We start from the raw sequence: 26,779 nt of genomic DNA, 5'->3' as shown, positions 1-26,779 counted from the left end.
AGGTTGAGCCTGCAGCTGAAAAATGTGGCGAATTTGCACGAACTTCAGGAAATGGCCCCGCAGGCTTCACTAAGCACTCGATAAAGGGTCACCGCAGAAATGCCCATAAAATACTCACTGGTCTGCCATAGGCCCATAACAGGCCCACAGTCCCTGCACCCAGCTCCCATTGGCACAACTGGAAATGCAGCCAAGGACTGGGCCACAAGTACTACTAGGTAAGACGACATAGATTGTAAGCTCTTTTGGGCAGTGACTGTCTTTTTGTTCTGTATTGCAAGTGAATTAAACTAAACTAAATGAAGGGCACTTTAATTCTGAAAGACAGCATCCACAAAGGGGTTTAATATGGTTTAAGTAATCCTCTTTGAATTCACACCTTTAGTTAATTTGGATTCGTTTTTCAGAGTGTCCCTGTCTAGACCAATTGCTCCACTGCATGGACTTATTTGGATGCAAAACCAGTAAAAGAAAAGCAGGATCAACGCAGTGTATGTGAAGGTGAAAAGTATAACTGGCTTAAAAAAAGAATTAGAGAAATTCATGGAGTTCAATGGAGATAAATTCAATGCCTATTAGCTAACATAGCCAGGGACACAACCCCATTTTCTGGGTTTCCCTAAACCTCCATCTGCCAGAAGCTGGGATTGGACGACAAGGGACAGATCATTTGGAATTGCCCTGTTCTGTTCATTCCCTTTGAAGCATCTGGCACTGGCCATTGTCAGAAACAGGATCTTGGGCTAGATGTACTATTGGTCTGAGCCAGTATAGCCGTTTCTATGCTCATATGCACATGGAAGGCTGGATGCTGCTCTCTGTTATAATAATGTAGATCGCTACTAACTCCATAGGCTTCAGTGAAGTTACTCTGGATTTTCTCAGGTGTAATCTTTCAACTAGCATAGTTTTAGCTTATCAACGTATGAGATAAATCCATAGAAGAAAAAAGCACCACTTGTACTCAGAGCTCTAAGAGGAAAAAAGTTCACACTAACTGCCTGGCATTAGCAATTCTTGGAGTGTGAACTCCTCTGAGAGATGGGCATCAGACGACTACGCCATTTTTGCAAATTTTAGTCTTGAAGGCAGAAAGTATTAATACTTTTATTCACAACCCTCACAATTCATTTGGCAGCCAATGGAAAACTATACAGGGAGCCAAATATTACAGAGCTATGGATCACTATCAAAAATATTACATGGCTGTTAGCACTGTTTCTTGTCTATCTGAGTTTCCTGAAATCTTCTGAATGCTACACACCAATATGAACAAACTGAGCCAAATATGTTTCTTATGTAACACTACTGCACTCAGCTGATTTATGCCAGGGATAAATTTGGCCCTCTGTCTACTAACTGTATATATATTTAGTACAATTCATAGATGACTCAGTTCTGCTGATTTAGCTATAGATAGACATATGATTGTGTGGGTGTATGTATACAAACACACACATATAAAGATACACACCCAAACTAAGATAGTGCATTGTTAATGTTGCAAGTTTGCACAATTAAAGTCACAAGAAGTCAGTATATGCAAAACTTATGGTTTCTACAGTTTTGTCAGCTTGCCCATGTTGCATGTCTTGTATGTACTCTGATATGTATTTTAGAACATATACTACATATATTAATCTATGTGTTTTAGCAGAAGAAGAAAAATAGGAATAGAAAACACATTATACATGAAATGCAACAGTTAACATTGGTATTGGTGCCTCAGCTTGTACAATTTCTCCTTTCACCTTCAAGTAGGACACACAAGTCCATTGATTTTAATGGATTTTACTATCCTGTTCTCTGAAGATGTGTGTAATCATACGAACACACGAATAGATGCAGACATATTATCTGTGCTCCTTCCTTCTATTCTATACTATTCATGAAGCTCTGAGCCCAGGATCTGCTGTAGATAGAGCAAACATGAGAACAGATACCCCACCCCACTGTATTTCACACCTATCCCCTTCCATTATGGAGAGGCTTTTCACCAGTTAGAAATTAATACTGGTGAACCAACAGCTTTATGAGGTTCCAAATTAAGACACACAAAACCTGGATCTCATCCTCCAATCCATGAATGGGAAAAACTCCAATCGACTTTAAAATTATGGAGTGAAATCCTGGCCCCATCGCAGTCAACGGGAGTTTTGCCATTGACTTCAATGAGGTCAGGATTTCACCCCTGGAGTGTAAGACGGAGAACTTGGTCTTTGAGCAATGAGAAATGCATGTACATTTTTCTTCCGCATCCAAGGCTCTAGCTAATTGAAAGTGGCCATAAAATTGTAACAGCAAAACGATATCAGATTGATAGTTTCTGTGTAGATGGACAATTGCTATTGCAACGTGATCTACATGACTTAACCGTGTCAACAGGCCTCTGAGCCAAAGGAACCTGAATGCTTATGAATCTCAGTTGCAAACAAAGTTCATGCAAGTGGCTAAGGTTTTGTTTCCGAGATGGCATGTTGGTATATGACAACAGGGACAAACATCTCCTGGCAATATGACCATTCAGTCCCACTGGAGAAGGGACCTGGAAAGTTTGTGGTTCAGGTGGCGTTTTTTTTGTTTTTTTTTTAGTACAATAAATGTTATAAAAGGGACAGTACCTGGTCTCCAGGCTGGGGGCGCATGACAGACACACGATCATAGCCTTTCCGCAGCAGCACCCAGAGAGCATCCAACTTGCCCTGTAATTACAAGAAATACAGCAAATTATTTTTGATATGATCAACAAGTGTCCAGTGAATAGTTCAGTTCAGGGGCAGCGCAGCCCGGACCCTCTGTTTTGATTCCGCTGAATGCCATGCTTATGAAAGGTGCTGGATCATCAGTCATGGAGCGGGAGGTACTCTCTCAACTTACTGCAGATTCTAAACAGTGAGGTTTTCAAAGAGCAATTAGGGACTTGGGCCCTGTTGAAAATCAACAGAAGCTGGGTGACTAACTTCCATTTGTACCTTTGAAAATCTCCCTCAAATCTTACGGGCCGCTTAAATACCTGAAAGGGTGTTTAAAGCATGCGCCATTCTAGTGCAAACTTCCCCACTCTGTCCCCAGCCTTAACTCTCATTTGGATGGGCACCATGTTGGATTGAGAGGGTCTCATGCACTCCCTGGAATCTCTGCTGAGGTTGCTGGTGCAATGCTGTATAAATAAAGGAAACCGATCAGGTGCATTTATACATGATATTCCCCACCAGTTCCTTTTTCTCTTCATTAACTGGGATGGATAGTGGGTTTGTAAGTAGCGATGGGTTTCCGATGCCAACTTGATTCTAACTGCTTCCACTCCGCTACACAGATCAGTCTGATGGCTGCATTGTGATATGTGTAAATAACCCGCCTTGGATTCATTAATGGAGCAGAGAATGAAAGATTATTTATCCAACCACCCATCCTTCCCAAGACAGCTTGGTCACAACAGTGTGCTGTATAGAAATCCATTTCATCTTTCATTTACCTGCAGATTGCTAACAGAATATCAGGTTACCAAACCTCGTGTGCTTGTGTCTCTCTAGCTCTGTCCCTTAAGCCAAGTCAGTGTCTGTGACTTCTCCCAGCAATCACAAACACCCTTCAAAACCTTGTATTCCTGTATCTTCAGTGTCATTCTCCTGGCAGCTATCAGCCTCATGGTATAGTACTGTTTGTGGCAGCAATTAACCTCATTGTGTGGACTTTCTTTGGCCTTAGCTAAAGAGAAATCTTACGTGCCATTGTCATTTCACATCTAGCTGAAGGATTTCAAGAGGGGAATTAGTTAGGAATAGAGCTGGTTGGAAAATGGATTTTTTCCCTACAGAAAATGTCAAATTTCCATTGAAAAACAAAAATTTTTCAGTATTCAGCTGAAAATGGAAAATTTTTGGAATTTGGCCTTTCAGTTTTCTGACAAAAGTTTCCATAGGAAGCAGACACTTTGTGCACAGAAAATAAAAAAAATAAAAATCATTTTGTCAAAACCCCCAATTATCTGTCAAAAACAGTTTCAACAGGACGCTTTTGAGCAGCCCCGAGTTAGAGGCGATAGATTGACATGTGGGAACTCCTGCCTCTGTAGCACATCTGTGCAATCCCAATAAGGCATTCCTCAATTTCTGACTGGAATGAGGCAGTGAGAAAAGACGCAAATACTGTGGTTGTTTGCCAGATGCGTTTAACTAGGCCAGAAAAAGTATACAGCTATGCACAGCACCATGTGCGCAGAAACATATATTACTGCCCAGGGTTTCCCCACACTGTTGTAATGTTCTTCCTGTCCCTTCTATAAGGGGCCACTGTTCCACTCCAAAAATGAATCCGCTTCCCTGAGATCTGAAGAAGGATTTTCCTGAGTGCAGCATGTTGGAATTTTTAATTTCCGGCTAAATGGAAGCGCCCAGAAGTATACCTAGCATCTTTATCAAACACGCTCTGCATTTCTGCCAATTGAACCTCTCCAGGCTGAATGCATGACACTGGAATTTTTTGTGTACTGCTACAGAAGGATGTTTGAAGACATCTGCAATAAAATTACAGTCAATCCTGGATGCTGCTTGTGATTAACTGAATAGCTGCCAGCAGTACATATCCAGTACATTTTATCTGTGCACCAGGCAATGTATTTCCAGGGGAACGAATTGCCTTTGAGGATAGTTAAAGACATCCCACTCTTTTTACTAGTTAATTACTTGAAATAGGATTGAACCTCAGACCAAAATACCCCTGGTTTAGAGCAGGATCAGACCCATTTGCTATCTATGTCATTAGGGCAGGAACTTGTTGTTTGTTCTACATTTGTACAGCTCCTAACACAATGTGGCCCTGATTGTGGCTGGGGTGGTCTGACATTACTATAATAATAATGGCCTTGAAATGACCTTAACTGTTGTGAGATGAAATTAAATTAAGGGAAACTTAAGGTGGACATCAGAAAAAAAAGTTCTCATAGTCAGAGCAACAAAGTGTGGAACAGTTTTTCAGGGAAATCAGTAGAAACCCCTTTGCTGGAATCGGGCTACACATGGACTGCACAAACACTCAAGGCTAAAGAGAGAGCCAGTTCAGATGATCTTCTCCTTTGTTGCCTTGCTGGCAACTTTCACAGTAGAACAGGTGGGAATTTTGAATCCCCCCCCCCAAAAAAAACATAGACAATAAAGAAAGTTTTCATTTTTGTAAGAACTGTCAGTGAAAAAAATTGACTTTACAAAAAAAAATCAATTTTTTTTTTTAGTTTTTGAAAACCCAAAAAGCCTCAAAAATTTCTTCTGAAAACTGAAAGATGTGTAATTTTTGGCTGAAAATATTCAGTTTTCCAAATAAATAAATCAATAAATAAAATTTAATTTTGGAGGAAAGAGAACATTTTTTGGTGTGTAGCTGCAGACCTGTATGGGAGCGAAGGGCCAGACTGGAAGCTCAGACAAGCAGAGAGGGCTAAGGATTGTATAAGGACAGCAGGGATCATGAGTCTGGAGGAAGTGGGGAAGACTGGGGTTCAGAGCTATGCAAATAATGAATTTTCTAGTTTGCTGCATTTCTCCTTTTCAGCTGGGCAAAGGGATTAGCAAACTGCTCTAAATGCACTGTTTTGCTTTGCTCCTTGAATTATTTAAAAACATAAAAAAAAGACCAAACTGGGTCAGACAAAGGGTCAGTCTAGCCCAGTATCCTGTCTTCTGATAGCAGTCAATGCCAGGTGCTTCCGAGGGAATGAACAGAACAGGTAATCATCAAATGGATCCATCCATTTAAACTGGATTATATAGGTGATACATTTTTAAACATCTAAAAGAATGTTTAAGGGGGAAAAATCCATTTGGTACCATCCAAATTAGTAACAACACAAAAGTCTGCTGTCTGACAGCACTTAAAGCCCAGGGTATTTCAAGCTACAATATATCCACTCTCAACGAAGGGCCATCCACCTACCGGATAGTCGCTCCTAGAACAGACAATGTGGAAGCAAATGTAAAGGGAAGAAAAACTCCATCAGATAAAGTGACAAAAGCCAGGAAATTCCATTTGTGTTAATGTGTGAAGCGAAGGATCACATGCAAAGGAAGAGAGATGATCACCCCTTAAAGATGAATTTCCTGCTTAACTTTCCTCCAGCATGGGTCCTGAGGTTTGGTTTTGTGAGGACTTCTGCTTTATGAGGACTTTTTTTTTTCATTATTAGATTGTAACATAACATACGCATTAGTTACCTTCCATCCACTGAGTGAGGAGGTATTTTAAGCAGTGTAATAAAACCAGAGGGAATGGTATGTCTTGTTTAGCCAATAGAGTTGTGTGCACTTCAAGCACTGGGATGAAGGAATATTTAAGATGAACACCAGAAGACATTTCCAATGGGTGAGACCAGTGAGTCTATGGAATATTCCCCCACACTGAACTGTGGATAGTTGTGTGTTATTTTCAAAGCAGACTGGAAAAAGCACTGAACGATACACTTGAGTTAGCAATCCTGCTTTGGGTGGGCACATGGACTCAATGACCTAAGAGGTCTTTCCTGCCTCTGACTTTTGTGATGATGTGAGAACTTCCCTGCATGACACAATGCAAATTCATCTCTATACGTTCATGTCGTCCAGGGAAAAGATTTTGCCCAGAGTAGAGTGGGGTGCTGGAAATTTTTCTTACTGTATGGGAAGGGGAGTAGCAGATCATCAAGTTCACAGAAATTGTTCCTTCTTTTCTGCCGAATTCTCATGGATTGTGTTCAGGGAAAGTTTTGCATGCAGTTATTCTGTCCGCATATGTTCTCTTTTGGGGGTAGTCCAGTGAGGGTGTGATGGAGATTAATACTAGGTAAAGTCTGTTCTACAGATGGGCTCAAGCTGCTCATCATGGTAATATCTGAACACCTTCCAGCCATGCGTTAAGCGGCATGGCTATCCTCTGTCCCCTGTGGTTCATTCTCTTGCTCACCCCCTTCTGAGGGGGAGAAGTGTGCATGCAGTGAAGTGGTTTGTTTTGGTCGGGCTTTTTGTTAGTTGATTTGAAATACGTGCTGCTCTGTGTTTATCTTAGGGAAGGCAGGTCAGAGAACTGCCCCTAGCACTTGGAGTGCAAGGTTGTGAGGTTTGGGATGGTCCTTAGGTCTTGTTGGAGTTTGTTCCACAGTCTTGCACTGCCACAGCCTTGGCATAAATGAGAATCTGGCCCTTAGCTGCCGAGGCTACTCTAAGTCAGCCAGAGAGCGTTTGCAGGACATTCCCTCCCCAGGGGATGGGCATGATGCCCTGTGGTGTTCCGAGCCCAGCTGACCCAGGGTCATTGGCAGTCATTTGCTCTCTGCGCAACAGAATCAGTCTTTGATTTCCTGGGGCAGCTCTCCCTTGTGGCATCCGGCAAGAATTATTTTCTTCTTCACCAGCCTATTTATTAAGTAAGAGCGGGAAAGAGATTTCTCTCTCTGTCTCTCTGCACTCAGGAAATGGAAGACCTGCCATTGCAGACTTTGTGAGGGCTTCAGGCATGAACAGGGGAGAAAGCACTTTCAAAGGCTTAGCTACGCCACTGCAAGAGTCCAGGGCCCCTTTCCTCGAGTGCCTTCTGGCTGCTCTGTGCCACTCCAAAGCAGCTCTAAAGGCAGCTTAACCAGCCACTTAAGGATCTCCACTGCCTAGTGGAATATTTGGGCAGTGGAGAGATGCTGCAGTGGTTTTTACATTGCACGTAGCCTGGTGGGAGAAAAGAAGCATGACTGGGGCTCCTTTATACCGAACAACCCCTTGAGGCAAAGGCATCTGGTGCAAGTTAGAACAGCTTTTGGATGGATTCTCAGGTCTGGGACTGGGAACCTAACACAAAGTCACTCTCACTGCTTTAACCTCGCACATGAAAACTCTCCATAAGGCTGTATGAGTGTTTAACATGTATCTACTGGAATCATTCTATGGATTATGTACCTGCATAAGACCTACCTTGATTGGCGTGTACCACCTTCTGGGAGAAGAGGACCTGCGCATGCTATTTCCCAGGTTCCTGGGTTCTGGGAATTCATATTCTTGCTCTGGCATCTTCACTCTGGCATTCTTGGCTTTCTCTAGCTTAGCCCCTTCTTCCGTAGAGCCCTTTTCTCCCCAGCGGACCTAAGAAGAAAAACATTGGTGGCATCTTAAAATAGCATCTGCTGTTGAACGTAGAGCTGCAACATTTGAATCTGGATCTAGATTTCCCCATTGTTCAGATTCACTGTTGAGAGAGAGACAAGCTGCAAAGTTTGGGTCTACACTGGAGTTTTGGGTGCTGGGATCTGGGGCATTTGTTCATTTCCATCTCTCCTGATTGCAGCTGCAAGGAGTTCCCACTCTGGGCATTTTGGCACATGTAGTTGCTGGGTTTTCTAGAAATGGAGAAGATCATTTGCCTCAGAGAAGACAATTGTTGTACAGAATCTAGATGTCTTTCCTTACTTAAAACCTGATTCTGAAACCATCAATCAAGTGAAAAGTCCTCATTCATGCATATAGTCCCACTGGAGTCAACAGGACCAGTTGCTTGATTTGGGGTTGGTAGAAGCATCAGAAAATGCAATTTCAAAGGGCTAACTACACCCCTGCGAGAGTCCAAGGTCCCATTCCTTAGGTATATTCTGGATGCTCTGCACTTGCCCAGTGGAACAATGGTTACTAAACCATTGGAACAGCTCACCATGAGATGGGGTAGATTCTCCATCACTAGAAGTCTTTACGTTGAGACTGGATGTCTCTCTAAGGTTACGTCTACACTTACGGCGATATGTAGAGTACATACACTGCATGCCCAGCTAAAATGGGTATAAATAGCAGTGTAGATGGGAAGGCATGGCTTAGGTAAGTGGATTGCCCTAAACAGCTGAACCCCCAGGGTATGCACCCTACACAGCTCTCTGCACACCAAGCAGGGCCTCCCATGTCTACACAGCTACTTTTAGCAGTGAAATGTCCTGCTGACTCCCTGCTGCCAGCACCTTTGTGAAAGACTCTGGCTGTGGGAAAAGGCTCTGGTAGATCCCCGCTGCCGGAGCCTTTCACTGTGATATGCAGCTACACTCGGCAGTTACCAGTGTGGATGCAGCCTGCCTTTCAGTGTGGCATGTAGCTACGCATGTAGTGCCTGTACTCTACATTCCCCCATAAGTGTAGACATAGCCTGAAAGATACACTGTAGCTCAACCACAAGTTACAGATGCTACTCTATGGCCTGTGTTATGCAGGAGGTCAGACTAGCCCTTCATAACAATAGCCCCATAATGGTCTCTTCCGGCCTTGAGGTCAATGGGCTTCATTCTCATTGCCCTGTAACATGAGTTGTCATTGACACCAGTGCAAAGTGAGCAGAAAATGCTACCATTCTGATTGGATAGCGTTTTCCTCCCCCCAATACACTCATTTCGCACTGGCGTTAAGTTATTGAAGGGTAACAGAAAACAACAAGGCCCTAACATCTATAGACCATCAAAGACAAAAACTCTCAAGGCTCTTTCTCCTTTGTGCTCCACTGAGAAATGAGCAAACGGGAAAGGTAGTGTATTACCTGCCACGACTGAACGTTATGGGCTATTGACAATGTGAGTTTATTAAAAAAAAAACGAATTCCATTTGTTTTTGTTTTTTAAAATTGATTCCTGACATGCATCTAACACAGTGCGGTACCGCGGAATTCCCTTTGGTCAGCTCCAGAAGAACCAATACAGTGTTTTATAAAGACAAGGAAAGTACCTTGCACTCCTGCAGACCAACGTGGCTTAGGGCTTATCTACACTTAAAATGCTGCAACTGCGCCAGTGAGGTGCTTCTGTGAAGACACTACCTGTACACCGATGGGAGGGGTTCTCTCGTCAGTGTAGATACTCCACCTCTCTGAGAGGCAGTAGCAAGGTTGACAGGATAATTCTCCCAATGGCCTATTGCTGTCTATATAGGGGGTTATTTCACACCTCTGAGCGATGTAGTTATACTGAACTAACTTCCTTGTGTAGATCAGGCCTTAGATGTCATACAAGAGGGCACAGAGCCCTGATTCCCAGGCTGCTTCCATGAAATCGCCTCCGTCTTTCAGACCCTACTTCAGGGCTTTCCACAGAAGCCAAATTTTCTCCCTGTGGAGAACTTGGAGTTCTCAGCCCTTTTATGAGACCCAGGTATTTCTCAGGCTGTCATCTGATCCCAATTAGTTCTGCCTTTTTAGGCTGGGAGGCAGGTCATTATGGTTCAGGGAGGGCTGGTCCCAATTCCTCTCAAAGGAGGCAGTCACAAAAAAGCAAGAGAAAGTGGTATGTTCCCCAGCAGAATTAAATGAAAAAATTCAGAGTTTGGAAAAACTTTCAAATTTTCCATTTTGAATTTTTGGGAGAGGGAGGGTTTGAAAAAAAAAATCTTGATGAAAATGGAAATTTCCATTTACTAGAAAAGCCATTTTGGGCGGGGAAAAAAATCTCATCATCCCTTATGAACAGAAACTAGTCACTGGTAGAGATAAGCAGTCAACAAAACCCAAGAGACCAAACCAAAGCATTCACAGAGCCCACTGAAGAACTATCAGCGACTTACACCAACATTTTTAAAGATGAGTATCTAAAGTTAGGCTCCTAAACCCATATGTCAGTTGGAATTTTCAAAGGAGAGCCTAAGAAGGGTAGGTGCCTAACTCGTATTGAATTTCAATGGGATTCCTGAATAAATGCCCTGATTTTCAGAGGTTCCATATACTTGCATTGACCTCAGTGGAGTTACTTCCAATTAACACTGGCATCCCAGAAAGAGAGGTCATACCTCCTCTTTGTTTCCCTCTGGGAGAATGGCAGAAGAGTCTTGTGGCTGAGTTTACAAGTGAGTTTTCCAGGTACGTAAGCAATATTGATTTACCTCCATCCTTTTAATGCCACCAACACCTCGCCCACCATAGTAAGAAGCATCGACTGTTGGCCACTTCTTCTTAGGAAGGCCATCGTCATCTTCTTCCTATCAAACAGAAAGGAGATAGATACATCACGGGGTTGCGTTGTCATTGGACGCAAATGACGTGCATATGGAAATGGATGACTCAGTAAAGTGCAAACAGAGACTGTAAGACGCCTTTACACAGCTGATGTTGAGCCAGCAAAAGCTGTACAGGGCTTAGCTTACTGAAGCTCACTTAAATCCAACTTACACTGGTAGCAACAGCAGTGAAAACAGTGCAGTGTGGGCTTCAATGCAGGTCGTGTAAACCCGGCATGGACCCTGGATATATGCTCGGCTCACTAGCCTGCACTATGTGGTTTTCATCGTTATATTTCTGGCTAGCTGGACTCAAGCCAGCTCATGCACAGCTTTTGCTGTATAGACATGCCCTAAGTGGCAGAGAGCTGTACAGGGGTCTAGGTCTTTTAGTGGTTATATTTCAGGGGATGTGCATTCCTGAAATAACACCACTTGACAGGTACAATCCTGCCCCAGCAAAACAATGTGTTTTGTTTTAAAGAGAATCTGTCTTGCATCATCTCTGAATTCTGAGAAGTAAATGGGTTGATCCCACAATGTTTTCAAGTTGCAAAATCATTGCTTGAAATTTGGTTGAGACCTCCTTAAAACAGAAGAAAGAAGAAGAAGGAATACTGGGCCAGATCCTGAGGTATGGCCAAAAAGCACTCAACATAGCTCAGGAAGGAGGCATGAAAGTGGCTTTAAAACATCTTTGCACTCCCCCAATCCTGGGGCCTTCTGGGTGCTGCTCTGGGTCCCTATGCTGGCTGTCAGTGGCAACAAGGAGCAGATCAGGGGGACTTATTTCCAATGCTGGTGGAACCCTTCTGCAGCAGATAAGTCTGTTTAGGATCGGTTAGGATGATGTCCCTAGCCTCTGTTTGCCAGAAACTCGGAATGGGCGATAGGGGATGGATCACTTGATGATTCCCTGTTCTGTTCATTCCCTCTGGGGCACCTGGCATTGGCATTGGGCTAGATGGACCTTTGGTCTGACCCAGTTTGGCTGTTTTTATGTTCTTAAGGGTACATATACCAGAGTGGCTCACTATGCACATTCGATACAAGACAAGTGTCAGCAAACTAAGGATTTCAGAGAACAGAAGGGGTAAAAAACTAAGAGGCAAGAGGGATTCACTCTTTTAGGGATTCAAACAACTTGCTTGTCCAAACGAAAATAAAAAATAACTACCGGGTGTAAATATCAAGGAGGGAGAAGAATGCTCTGAAGGGGTTCAAGATGACTTTACCAAGAAGACCAGGATGCAAGTGAGCAAATGTAGGCTGAATATTAGAAGCCAGTCCTAATAATGATCTTTGACTTGTGTAATCCACTAGAGAGGCTACCCTTTAAAGGTAGACACAAACACTCTGCTGGCATGACTTCAGTGATTTTACTGGACTTATGCCAGCATAGAATTTGGCCCACTGGGTAAAAATGGAGATCCTGATCCTGCAAAAACTTAAGCATATGCTTAGCTTTACTCAGTGAGTAGTTCCATTGAAGTCAGTGGGACTGTTCACTGTGAAAGGGAAACACATGCAGAATCATGGTCTAAGTAAAGGCATTAGGATTTGGCCCAGTGAATTCTATTAAAGCATGGTAAAGTCTCCCTCAAGGTAAGTGACTGAGACTCTATTGCCTTAATTCTTTAAAAACGAACTGGAGAAAGCCCTAGAGGGGTGACGCCTCAGGGGGTTGCAAGGTTATTACATGGGGGTCATGAGCTGTCAGCCTCCACCCCCAAACCCTGCTTTGCCTCCAACATTTATAATAGTGTTAAATATGAAAATGTGTTTTTAATTTACAAGGGTCTTAGGGTCACACTCAGAGGCTTGCGGTGTGAAAAGGGTCACCAATGCAAAAGTTTGAGAACCCCGATGTAGTAGGTGACAATCCTGCACTGGTCTCCGGGCAATGCACTATATGACCCTCATGGTTTATAATTTCCATGATTCTCAAACTGGGCTGTGAATTGGCAAAGCAGGAAAGCAAAGCTGGTTAGAAAAGGATGAATTTTCCATGAAAACATTTCTCTCTTTTATTTCTAAATTGTTCACAAGAATTTCCCAGGGTTTTGATCAAAAAGCAAAAACTCTTCCTCTTTCAAAAATCAAAAACCAAGAAAAAAAACATTTTTAAACTAAAAAAAAACCCAGTCCAACATTTTTAGTTTTTCATTGAAAAAGCAGAAAATTTAAAAGGAAACTAAATTTTTCATTTCCAAACACAGGCATTCTTTTGTCAATTTTGTTTTTCAGTTGAAAAATTTTGACCTGTTCTAAAGAAAAGCTAATGATTAACTAACAACTGCAAGTTTCTTCTTTGCTGAAGCCTCTCTCTCTTTGCTGAAACATAAGAACTTAATATCTCTGCATGAATTTTTCCATGAGGATTTTTATTTTTTCAAATTGGGATCAAAGCCATCCAAATATTTTCCTTCAGCACTTCTTTCTTTCTTTCTTTCTTTCTTTCTTTCTTTCTTTCTTTCTTTCTTTCTTTCTTTCTTTCTTTCAGCACAAACTGGACTTCTCACAACAGGAAATGCCAAGACTTAAGAAATCTTCCCCGCAAGCCCTTATTAGCTCTGAGAGTCTTTTCAGACCTTGAAAGGAGGTGTGTCTGCCAAAACAACAACAAAAATACCACCCTCTCTCCCTCCCCCCCCCCCCCGCCCCAAAAGGCTACAGCATAGGCTTGGAAAGCAAGAGTCACAAGCCCACAGCAGGATGGGGCTGTTTACATGATTCGTAGGCACAGACGATTTTGCAACACAAGCTCGGAAAACACCCTTGATGTGCTTCAGACTTGGCCAGAAATTCAACAGGACATATGCGTAGCTAAAACAAAGGAAGCACATATATACAGAGAAAGGCAGGATCACAGGTCTGGGCCCATTAGTATCACTGTCCCTATTTTACAATCTGAGGTACAGTGGGGCATGAATCAGCATTCACGTCGCACTGCACTGGGCCGGACAAGCTAATGAGCCAACCAGCAGACCAAATTCAGTGGTGAATCCTGGTCATGTGCCCTCTGAGGCATACGCTAAGAAGAATCTGATGCACAGAGGGGTGACTTTCATAGATTGAGAGGCCAGAAGGGGATAGCTCAGAGGTTTGAGCATTGGCCCGCTAAACCCAGGGTTTAACCCTTGAGGGTTACTATTGAGGGGGCCATTTAGGGATCTGGGGCAAAAATTGGGGATTGGTCCTGCTTTGAGCAGGGGGTTGGACTAGATGACCTCCTGAGGTCCCTTCCAACCCCGATATTCTATGATTGCGATCATCTGGTCTCACCTCCCTTATAGCACAGGCCATAAATAAGCTCAGACAGCAAGTTGATGGCAGAGTCACAAATAGAGCCCAAAGGTCAGGAGTCCCACTGCAGTGCTTTAGCCCCCCCCCCCATCCCTCCTTCTTCTCAGTTAATAATGCCAAAAACTGAAGTCCTTGCTCAGTCATGAGTCAGTCCTTGTTCAGACCACCCTTCCACTGACGGTAATGGGAATTTTTCTTGTGTAAGAATGGAGTCAGAGCTGAGTAAGGATTTTCAGGCTTTGGCCCAGCAGCAATAGGAAAATGGGAACCCTGAAAATCCATGTGCATTTCAGGAAGTTGGAAAGTGACTATTTAAAAGTTGGCATCTTTCCACCCCAAATATCTGCTTTAGATGGAACTGGAGTTAAATTAAACATAAAAGAAGACGCCAACACAGATACATTTTTGGAGCCAGAGATCCAGCTCCGGATGACAAAAAAATCAAGATCTTTGTCTTATATTTTGTACTCGGCTCCACGTTCTTCAACCCTGACCTGAGAGAACCTTATTTGTGGTTGACATAAGGATAAGTCAAGCTCCCCTAGGGGCATCTGAACTATGTAGGGCAAGAATTCAAACTGAATTTGAACAGATATGAAAACGCTTGGACACCTTCCCCTCTTCCCTGCCTTAATAATTATTTTCACAGTGGCCTCTGCACTGCGGGAGCCCCACCAGAATAACGTTTATGCACCACTTTCCACGTTCAAAGCACTGTATAGACATTGACAGCCCCCTCCCCCCCACCCCACATGACTGGGCACTATTATCCCCATTTTACAGCAGAGGAAACTGAGGCACGGAGTGGCAAAATATGGCTAGTGGAAGGCCAGTAGCGGAGCCTGGATTAGAACTCACTATCTCCTCCTTCCCAACATCTTCCAGTCACGTTGCCTCTTTTCCCTCAAAGCACCAAATTGCCTTGAGAAAGGCTGTTCTCATGGGAGTGCTGGTGTGACCAGAAGAGGGCAGCCCTACCAATCCGGCGAGACAACCTGTTCTCAAGAGACTTTTTGCTCAATTTTGCAGACTCCAACAGTTGGCATAAGATTCTCCTCAGCATCCAAGACCCAAGCCGGCAAGCCCTGGATGGGTGGAGCACCCATTGGCTCTGGGGAGTAGTTCTGCAGGCAGAGGGCTCCCACGCTCTTGCGTTTACCTGCCCTAGCAGTCCACAGTGGGAAATTCTGTCCTGTGCTCTGGGCACAAAGGGGCAGTGAGACACTCTAAAGAAATAGCTCTGACTCCAAGGGTCTCTCCAGCACATGGAAAGATATCCTCACTGTGTTTGCAGTCCCTCGGCAGGAGGCATGCTAGGGGCCATATGGGGCAGGAAGAGGCATGTGTGAGTCGTAGGAATGCCAGGTGCTCAGTTTTTGACCAGAAAGTCCATTGAAAAGGGGACCTGGCAGTGTCCGGTCAGATGTACTGACCAGACACCAAAAGCCCAGTTACTGCGGGGCAGGGGGAGGTGCTGGGTCATTAACCCATGCCAGCCCCTGCTCACCTTGGGTTGCCTCCTACCTGCAGGCAGGCTCCTTGTCAGGCTGCAGCAGCTCCTGTCCCAGCCCTGAGCAGAGGGAGCTGAGCTGGGGTGGGGAGGGAGGTGGAGATGATCCAGTGAGCAAAGAGGGGAGGGGTGGGCAGGATCGCGTGATGGGGGCGGGGCCTTGGGAGAAGAGGCGGAGCAACAGGCGGGGCCTGTGGAAGAGGCACAGCAGGGGAGGGCCTTGAGGGGAAGAGGCGGGGCAGGGTCGGGGCCTTGAGGGGGGTCCAGTTACCAGCAATTAGAAAGGTGGCAACCCTAGTGAGTAGTCCTTTGCACTCACTATTCCCCATTTGCCACAAGTCCCATAGAAATGATGCCCTAACCAGTGCTGGGGGCCGAACTGAAGCCCAGCTGCCCCAAGATGGGTAAGGCACAAGCCCAGTGTCGGGATGAATCTCCTGAGGTTCACTCCTGACCGGGGTTCAGGTCTGCTCGCCCTTTGCTGTCTGTGCTCTGGCTGCCAGCCTGTGCAACGCAGATGGTGACTTTCAACTCCATCACTTGCTGCCTGCCGTAGTTTCCTGTGCATGAACGTAGCTGCTGTTTGGAAACAGAGAATTTCTCCTGAATTAAATCTGAAAATTCAGGATTTTTTATAGCAAATGAAACAAATATATTTGTTACAGAATTAGCTCAGGAGAAATTCTTTGTTTGTAATATTATATATTTCAGCCAGGCCAGCTGGCTCTGGACAAATGGATTTATGTTGCTGAGGGCAGAATTAAGTAAGCATGGAACATATGGTGCCTATTAACTGAGCTGGATGCCATATTTCTCAGTTACCTGGCTGTCTTGAGAAAGATCAGAAAACACTTAAGATTAAAGGCTGCGTAATTCGTGCTTGTTTTAGCTTATTTTTTATAGGCTGTCTCTTCATATCACTTTAAAAAAAATTGCTGACCGACCGGCAGCTTCCGTCACTCAAGTGTTCTCCTTAACCTAAAGTAAACCCAAAGCATTGAACTTTCCATCCCTTCAGCTCTACTGTTTGGGCTTCTTAGATCTCCTAAACTAAGACAAGTCGGGATAGGTCAATAATTGAATGGGAGACTGTTAGGGAAATGCAAGGTACTGCATGAAGTAATATCAGTGATTTACAAGGGAGCACTCTTCTCTGTAAAATCAAAGGGGTCCTGCTTTGATCTAGCTAGCTCAATAACAATAGCAGTGAAGCCATGGCAGCATGAACTAGCCACCCGCTAGACATACCCAGGGACCCGGGTGGGCTTGTCACAGATTCGCTGCTATTGCTATTGGATCTAGTTAGTTCAGAACTAGTTCAGGTATGTCTACGTGTGCTGCAGTCATATCTCTGATGGCAGGTAGACAGACCCCCTAGTATTCTTATTTGTATTTGCAGTATTAGAGTAACACCTAGAGGACCCGGCTGAGATCAGGACCTCACTGTGCTAGGCACTGTACAAACACACAATAGGAAGAGACAGTACCAGATCTGAACAGATATGACAGACAAAGGAAATGCTATTATCCCCATTTGACGGATGAGACACTATGGTACAGAGAGATTAAAAGACTTGCCCAAGGTCATGCAGGTAATTCTGTGGCAGAGCCAGAAATTGAATCCAGACCCTGGATTATATAGTCCACTGCTTTAACTGTAAAGTCATGTGCCCTCTCTTTCAACCAATGCCCCCTTGTGGTGAGAAGTGTGTTGTGCTGCTGGAGATGCCGTCTCTAGCTGAGATATAAAAACGGTGGTCTTTGACATGTGAGTTCATTATGAATCCCATAGCCCTTTCTATGATGTGTAGCCAATCATTTTAGTTTATTATTTATTGTGTGATGTTATGATTAATTAACATGTTATATTATAGATATTCATTGTACGTTAAATAGAGTTAATGTGTAGAATTATAGAAGTATAAGATTGATCAGTATTTAGAGGGAATTATGTACTAGATATAAGTATGACAAGCTGAAGTGCAAGAACCTGTAGGCTGAGGCCTGCAAAATTTTAGCTTCGCTATTTTAGGCCTTGGAGATAAGAAATGCTGACATAAGTAAATGATCGAGGAATAACCCAGTGCCTTAAGATTATGGGAAAAGAGATACCAAGTGGTAATATTGCAAAAATTTAGTCGGAAGATTAATTTTAAATGATAAAAATGCTGTAAAAGCACATCTGTCTCCAATATGTGTCTTAACCACAGGATACAGGTGGGGTATCAATGTTAATGAGAATAAAGAGAATCTACACAGCCTATAGAATTCGGGGTTCTTTATGTTTCTGGGGACACAGACCAATAAGAAAAGAGAGGGCTGACACTTTCATGTACATGCGCAGCATGTCGGTATAGACAGAATCACATTATAAAAAAAGGTACCCAGAGCCAGAAAATTAAGCTTCCTATGGGAAAACTCCAGCAGGGACCATCCCTGTATTGATGATCAATCCAAGAGAGAGCCATCAGACTCTAACACCACCTCGGAGGATGTCAGTATGTCTGTAGTTCTAACTGGTGCATGGATATATTTAGGAGTTGTGTATGCTGTGACATTCATAACGTTGTTGGCAACTTTAATAAAACTGCTAAAAGCTAGGGGACTTTGTTTGTGTGATTGCCTGTGTTACTTGCCTATGATTTCATGTGTTCCTATGAGCTCTAGATCGAGAACAAACAAGAGATAACTCTGCTGAACTTGAGACTGTAGCTGCTAGAGCCACACCCATGGTGGTATAATATAATTAACAGCAAATAAAATAAGTCTACAGATGTGAAAGGAATCAACCCTAAGTGTCTAAGCAAATTCTAACTTCAAGGGGGAGCTGACTTCTCGCTATCCCCTGCTTTAATCAGGTTTGCCGCACTGGTCTGCCATTCTGCCTATATGTTTCAAATTCAATTTGGCTATATAAATCCTCATCTTCCCCGCATAAAACCCACTTCTTCCGTTTCCAAAGACGCCCAATCAATTTTCTTTTACATGTCTTTCTTCCTTCTCTTTCCTGGAAAGTTCCTTTCCCTCCCACTCTGCAATCCCTGGTTACTAGAGAGGGGGCTGAATGAAATATGCAGGTGCACAACTGCCACCTGGCTTTTTTCAGAAATACATTTCCTGCTTGGGCGTCTGCAAAAAATTCAGAGCAGACTCTCAGGGTCTATTTTACGATCTCTCAACAAGCCCTTTCAGGAAGAGAGAGGAAATGAACAGGAAAAGGTCAATAAACACTAATAAATGCTGGTGCCAACGGTTTTGTGGAGGAGCCACTACCAGCTATTCTCTGGCTCCAGGAATGCACAAGCAAGTGCCTGGGAGATGGTTTGGGGCAGAGCAAAGCAGTTCAAGGGGGAAAGATGAACAGAAGCTTTCATCTGATGGCTCAACAGCAGCATCCATGTAGTGAGTTAAATTCCTCCAAGAAGAGGACATAGGAGCCTGCGTGGTTTGCAAGCAGACTTCCCTTGACAGTGATAATCATCACCTTCAGCCTGTCATAAATGTGCTGCTGAATGCGCCTTTCTTTCCAGGACTTTTTTGTGTGTGTTTGTTTTGGTGAATGTGGGTAAGACGACAACAGACGTAAGCATTATCCAATTATGGGCTGGCTGGTGGCTTGGCCCTGGTGCCGTGCCGGGAATGACCTTACGGCTCGGGTGAAAAGGCTGATGCAGTGTGGAGAGAACAGGTCGGAGCTCTGGGGAGAGGGTGCATACTGTAGCAGTCTTTCTTCTTTCTGGTTCTCTTTCCTGAGTGTCGTAATGACAGTGCCAGAGCCTTGTGTTCCTGAACGCCTTGGGGAGAGAAGGTGTCACAATGGTTGGGAAAAATTAGCTCCAAAATCAAATGCCAGAAGTACATCATAACATCTCTCCTTCCCCACCTCCAGAGCAGGGAAGGAACAGATTCTAGGAGGTACAATGTCTCTTGGGGTTACTCCTTACACTCTGTCCTTTGCTCTGTGGCTGTATTCACAATCTACCCCCTGTAGATCAGTAGCAGCACATTGGGTCTGGTAGTGAATGGGGAACCCGTGGCGTATTACTGGCATGACACATTCTCTTTGGTTTGTCCTATGTAGGACACAGACCACCTTGTTGTGCCAGCTTCAGCTCCCTGGTGAATTTCTTGTCCGGTCTGAATCAGAGGGAGTTGCAGTAAGTCCAATAGCCAGGTGTTCATCCAACAGGAATAGCTGGAGCCTTCTTACCAGCTGGAGTCGAAGCATGTGTGTTTTTGATCCACCAAGGCCAGCAAAGAGTCTGGCATACCCGCACGAGTGCATTCAACCTAAATTGCTGAAGGGCATATATTCCAATCAGAGGGCCATCGGATGCTTACTAGCTCATCAAGCCTTTTAGCTCCTCTGATTGGTATTACTTAGATTTTTGTCATTTTAAACCATCGGTCCTTCATCCAGGCCCCCCCGTGCTCTGTACTACCCGTGGGACAGCATTGGGGATCTTGAGGTTAATCAATCAGAAATCTTGAGCTGATAAAAGTCTTCCTTCACCAACAGCGAGTGTGTCTCCAATCTGCCTCAGAAGTCCTTTCAAATAAAACCTTGGGCAGATTTCTGAAAGCACTGCTGCTAGTTCTTCATTGTTACAGTATAATGCATTGTCCTTGCAATGCAAAGCCATCTGGCCTCAGCTTTTAAATCTGCTGATGCAAGAATTCCTCTTGTCTTATTTTTGCCAAGAGTTTGGGGGGAAAAATTCTTACTGTAAATGTAATGCTGCCACTTAAGGGATTAGCATTGTTACATGCTGGAGATGAGTGGTTACCAGGTTTTCTATGGGGGAGAGAGCTATCTACAGCACACTAAAAACATCAGATTTAACTAGACTGAATCCATCTTCCATTTATTTTTAGAAAAATAGAGAGAAGGGGGCCCGATCCTCTCTGCAGGCAATGTGTTGCTTCCAATGGCCGTCCCCCTTTCAGGATTGGGCTCTATAATGGTAACGGAGTCCAATGAAATATACTTTGTCAGAATGTCAGCCTTCTTTTCTGGGCCTGATCCTGGGAATTGCTGAGCACAGCCTCAACTTCCACGAATTTCCTAAAGGTTTCTTAAAGAAGTTTTCAGATTCTGAACTTTAAAAGATTTATGTCAATTATATTCCAAGACAGAGGGCGATGGTTCTCTTTAAAATTAAGGCAATGTTACACTCTTCTGGTGGTGTAAAGGGGACCCAAGGTGGGAGGAAACCCTATTTAAGGCCGCTTTATGCTGCTAAAGTGATGTAAAGTGGTCTTTGGGTAAATGAGAATCAGGTTTACAGAATTCTACGCTCTGGAGGAAAGTGCTATCTTATCAAAGGCATTTTCCAACATAAGAATGACACTCACAATATGGACACCCTTTTTAGTGCCCAAAACCCCAGCACCTAAACACTTATGCCCCACAAGATCTGCCCTAAATCACAGAGTCATATTTGGTTATGTCTACACTGCAGCTGGAAGCAAGCCTCCCAACCCAGGCAGACAGACTCACACTAGCTCCGCTCAAGCCAGTATGGTAAAAACAGCAGCATGGACGTGGCGGCATGGACTAGCCACCCAAGTGTTGACTGGGCTTGTACTCGGGCATGCCATAATGTACACACTGCTATTTTTAGCAGGCTAACTCGAACAGAGCTAGTGCATGTCTGTCTATCCACACTGGGAGGCATGCTCCCTGCTGCAGTGTGGACATAGCCTGTAAGGGACCACCAGATCAACACATGGTAAATTGTGGCAAAGCCAGGAATAAAACCCCGGAGTCAAATCCTCCACTTGTGTAGTGTAAATAGAGCTGCTCCAGGTTACACCAGCTGAGGATCTGGCTCCTGGAGTCTTTGACTCTCAGAATGCTGCTATAATTACTAGACTGCAAGCCAGATCAAATCGCCATCAATCATGACAACTTCCAGCCCAACAGTGCCTCATGCACCTGCATAAATAAAATAAAGGTGGGGAAAACGCATTGTTTTTTGGTACATCGCTTTGTCTGGTGCACATACTCACATTAGCTGTATTTTTGCATTTAAAGTAATTGCAGGATTTGAAACACCAGACATCAGAATGTCTTTCTTCTTAATCTCAGCAGCTCTTTGAAGTTGTTGAGTTATGTTGCGTGCTTCTCTGCCAGAGCACGTTGAGAGATGCTGCATGTACAATGGCCATTACGTGCTCTTTAGACCCGGGAGCCAAAATTCACAGTAGCAAAATTAAAAAATATCCAGCGCTATCACTTCCTGTTGGGTCCTACCAATAACTCAACTATGTGAGAATATATCCTCTCCATCAACAGTCACTTGTGTGGAGAAATCAGGTTACTCAGACCTTTGCTGGACAATACTGATCGCAGGGTTACAAGTTCTGTAGTTATGTCTCCAAACCAGCTCTGAATTTAAACCAGACAGCAATTGCTTTGAAAGCTTTGGATAACACTGAATGCATCCCTGGAATTCTCTTTGGTTTGGGATGGTTGAAAGTGTGACAGATTGACAATATCCCAAACAAACCTTATGAAATTAAGATAAATTTTACTGAATGATGTTAAACCTTACTGAATTAGGGTTAACACCTTTGGAATTCATTGTATTACAAATGCAAATATTTATGTGCTCCTGTGAAATTGTATTGAACTGCTTTACCAGAAAGACAAGATTAATTCAATCTCTGGAAGGGCAGAGGAAGTTTAAAGGTCTTTTTGGAACGCTACAGTGTGAAGTGGATTTCCTTAGGAAATACCTTGAAGTGAGGGGAATGCAAATTCTCCCGCTCTGAAGCCAGCCTTTCGGAGATATTCCCTGAGGTGAGAGACCTTTTGTATACTAACTACCTGCTTTGGGAAACTCCAGTTCAAAGACCCCTGAACTGTATAAAGAGGGAACTGATCATGTTATGAGGGGACTTGTTCTGAGCTGCAACTCTGATGAACTTGTAACCACAAGGTTTCCTTTAGGGTGGAGTATTAAAAGACTGCACTTTCCAGAACCCATGCGAGAGCTGGGATGAACTCTGGTAAGCTTATTAGCATACGTGTAGGTTCTTTTATGGATTGTAATATGTTTTCTCTGGAATGTTTTTTACCTTATGCATAAAGTAGGCTTGCTTAGAAAGAACTGTGTGGTAAGCTGTAGAAATTACAATGTTATCATCTCTAAAGAGAAAGCAAGCAGGTGTCCTAGGGCAACCTGTCTGTGCTGGGAATGACATAGTGAAGGGAGGGAACTGTCCTGCTTGGGAATACTCCAATCAGAAGGGAGAGTGACATATGTCTCCACGCAAAGGGGCAACAGCTGGGGAGCTGAAAGCCAAGATTGGGGGGCCCTTGCTGAATCACTGAATGGAAATACAGCAGCAGTTGCCCTAAGCTGTGACAGAAAGTTCACTGGACACATTTCCCCCTCAAGGATTCTCTTCAGTGGTGCTAGCCGCTCAGCTGTTCATGCTTCTAGTGACTGACATGCTGTGTGAGTCCCATTGTGTCAGTAGGAAAACAGATAAGCTGCAGATACAGGTTTAGGTAAAAACAGGAGCACAAAGAAAAGGAGTACTTGTGGCACCTTAGAGACTAACAAATTTATTTGAGCATAAGCTTTCATGAGCTACAGCTCACTTCATCGGATACATTTGGTGGAACTAACAAATTTATTTGAGCATAAGCTTTCGTTAGCTACAGCTCACTTCGTCGGATGCATTTGGTGGAAATTTCCACCAAATGTATCCGATGAAGTGAGCTGTAGCTCACAAAAGCTTATGTTCAAATAAATTTGTTAGTCTCTAAGGTGCCTTTTCTTTTTGCGAATACAGACTAACACGGCTGCTACTCTGAAACAGGAGCACATTTATTCAGGCACAGTGTAGCGCCCTACCCCTGGCTGGGTATTCAGCAGTAGGGCCAGAACCTGGGACTTCTGGATGTAAAAAGCATGAAAAGCATAAAAAGTAAAGCCACCCTTACTCAGCAATGCTGTAGCAAGCTCATCAGCCTCTACCTACAGCTCAGCCACCCACTGAGTGTGCGTGGGTTACCAATAGGCAGTGTACCATAAAGGGTCCCTTACAATATGTGCTAACTACTTATGCCAAACAATCTGTTTCACGCTGCATTTTGCTGTGACACTGGGAGTTCCTTTCCCGGACCTGAAGAAGAGCTCTGTGTGGCTCGAAAGCTTGTCTCTCTCACCAACGGCTGTTGGTCCAATAAAAGATATTCCCTCACCTTTCTTGTCTCTCTATGGGTTACCAAGACAGTCCCAATGGAAGAGACTCCAAGCCCAGATCCTCAAAGGAGCTAGATACCTTTGGCTATCTGGGCCTCCCCTATAGAGCATGGTGAAACTGTCTGTGTAATCACAGTTCACACAGGTAGGTGATAGAGGGGGCAGGTTTTCTGAGAGAAAAGCCACCCCAAGTTTTATGTACAAGTTCCCTACACCTTCCAAGGTGCTGACGGTGTGCTTAGTCTGAGGCTTAACAAATGCTAACAACAAACACAACATTAGAAGAAAAAAAATCTCCAGTGAAAATAACAGGAGAAGGAAAAACTCTCTTAGCAAAGGGCTCCAATCCTGCAAGGCCTCCTCCATGTTTGCTCTGTGCATGGAGGGCCAGCAGGATCAGGGAACAATATAACTCAGGGAAAAGGCATCTTCACAGCAGTTTAATTAGTCTCTTGTCCTTTAGTTCAACTTCTGCCAAGAGAGACTGGCCAATAGAACCAAACAGAACCTGAAGCAAATGCTGCTTTATCTGCAAAACACTCCCAGGATTACCTAATGCCTCCTTATGTGCAAGACATACACCCCCCATTACACCAAGATGTAATTTCCCTTCCCAGTGTTTGAGCAGAGAGCTAGCATTCCAGCCCGATGTATTTTAAATGATTTCAGCTATTGAATCCCTTGACTTGGAGGCATGTGCAGTGCAGAGCAGATGAGCCACATGCAATTTCAAGTTAATACATTTTCCCTTTCCTTCTGAAGCTGGAAACTGACAAAGTTGTTGGGTTTACTTCGGGCCCAACAACAGACAGAGCTGATTAGGAAAGTATGTCAAATGGTTGCAAAGAGAGGCACGAACTGACAACGGTGTCATGAGAGATGAGCATTCTGATCTGGAGGCCGATTCAAATCCAAACTTTCCTGGACTTTGGGAGTGTTAAGACTTGGGTTTCTGCTTCAGAGCTACAAAGTCTCAGGTTCCGTTCCTGGCTTGGGCTCCACTTTTCTGAGCCATTCCTCTGATGGGAAGCTCACTGGCTTTCCTGTGAGTACTATATAGGCAGAAGCTGAGCAGAATTCCACCCGGCTAATGCTTCTCAGCCCCGAGCTTTAACAGCTCTGCCTTAGAGCAGAGAGTGCTCTCTGGCCAGACTTCATGGGGTGTGGGGTAAGGCTCAATCCAGCAAACACATTTTCACTCGTGAGCTGGATGAGAGTCCTGAATACGTCCCCCGCAGCAAAAGACAAGGGAACAAACCCACTGCACCATGGGCTTGAGTCTCTTCTCACTTATCCTGCTACAAGGAGGAGCTGATCCAAACCTCACTGAAATCAATGCTAAGAGTCCCATTGATGTCAGTGGGCTCGGGATAAGGTCTAGTTAGTCTAGTAACCAAAGTGCAAAGCAGTGGAAGGGAAGGAATGATCTCTCTCACTGCTAGCTGAAAGTGAATATGGCACAGAAAGCCCTGTCATATAGCAGGGAAGAGTCTCTTCCAGGAAAGCAATAATGATCCAGATTTAATTATCACACATGATTGGATTTGTACAGAAAGAATAAGTAGGGAGTAAGTTTAAGATTTTCACATGAGAGTTTTAATGTTGCTTTTCTGTTGTCTTGAGTAAAACTCGTGGACCCAGTTCTTCGCTGGTGTACAGTGGTGCTGCTCCTCTGAAGTCAATGGAATTACACCAATTTACACCAGCTCATAATTTGGCCTTTGGGCTTCAGACCTAATTTGCTAGAAAGGAACATTAAGGAATAGCGTGTACAGCCTTTACTCACACTGGTGACGTGGTGCGACTTAGTGCTCACCCATCTGTCTAGATGACATAGTCTAGTGTGCTTGTGTCCTCCGATTGAGTCAAAAGTTAAGCATGCACTTAACTGCTGTCCTGAACAGGGCTGATTTGCTACATTGCTCTACTATTCAAAGCAGAGAACAGTCTCTCTCCCTCCCGTTCCCTTTACATGCCACTGAGGCCCCGCTCTGGCTGGCTGCGGATCGTTACCGCATCACTTTGTGAAAATAAAGTGACCTATCCCTGACTGAATTAAACATGCGCTGAAGACATTAATCAGAAAGCAGAGTGCGCCCCAAACCTCATGTGTGGCTAAAACAGCCCTGTTTGCCTATTGGGGGCAAGAGCAAAGATGGTGAATGCGAAATGCTAACTCCTGCCTCCTGCTATGTTCTACTTGCTACAGGTCTGGAAAGCCAGGCACAGTGAGAGCTGGTAAGGCCGGTGTCACTTACCTCACTGTCCTCTTCAGGGGGTGGAGGGGGCTCTTTGATAATCTGGAAGGAACAAACAGAAACAGACAACCTTAAATCCACACTTTGTTCATCAGCATGATGCAAAGGCCACTTTAATAGAGGATTTGTCCCTGCCAGCTCCTCTGATCGCGACTGTGATGCATGTGTGTACATGGTTCCCACGTGTGCTAATGCTGTCGGGATAACCAGGGGGATTCCTAATAAGCCACTGTAAAACCCTGCCACTGTAAAAACCTCCTAATTATAGTTCTAAATTAGCGTTTATATCACCTGTAGCTCTGATTGCTGCCAATCGTGACGTCAAAGTGAATCTAACCAATCTTGGAACTGACATCCAGCTTTCTGAACTAGGAGCAAAATATTCAGTGCAGCTAAAAAAACCCCTCAGCTGAGTAATAATGGGCTGGTCTAAACTAGAGAATTAGATTGACCCAATGATGTCACTTGGGGATGTGAAAAATCCCCACCTCTGAGCAATGTAGTTAAGCTGACCTAAGA

The 26,779-nt window shown here is 44.0% G+C and overlaps 1 protein-coding gene across 3 annotated transcripts in view; it reads right to left on the bottom strand.

The window, feature by feature from the left end:
• The window catches only part of ANTXR1 (ANTXR cell adhesion molecule 1), a 169,324-nt gene that overhangs the window by 38,693 nt on the left and 103,852 nt on the right, over nt 1–26,779 (bottom strand). For 2 of the 3 annotated variants that reach the window (XM_043503029.1, XM_043503030.1), the window contains exons 14-17: nt 26,261–26,302; nt 10,854–10,949; nt 7,929–8,096; nt 2,622–2,702 (exon numbers count right to left, since the gene is read on the bottom strand). In XM_043503029.1, coding sequence (XP_043358964.1) covers nt 2,622–2,702; nt 7,929–8,096; nt 10,854–10,949; nt 26,261–26,302 — 387 coding nt within the window. Of the gene's footprint in view, nt 1–1,570; nt 1,913–2,621; nt 2,703–7,928; nt 8,097–10,853; nt 10,950–26,260; nt 26,303–26,779 lie in introns of those variants that run through there. The other variant, XM_043503031.1, reaches the window with a different exon arrangement.

Source organism: Dermochelys coriacea, chromosome 26 (assembly GCF_009764565.3).
Source record: "Dermochelys coriacea isolate rDerCor1 chromosome 26, rDerCor1.pri.v4, whole genome shotgun sequence".
Lineage (NCBI taxonomy): Eukaryota > Metazoa > Chordata > Testudines > Dermochelyidae > Dermochelys > Dermochelys coriacea.
The sequence above is the reverse complement of the archived record's forward strand: the minus strand, read 5'-3'. Positions and strand labels throughout refer to the sequence as shown.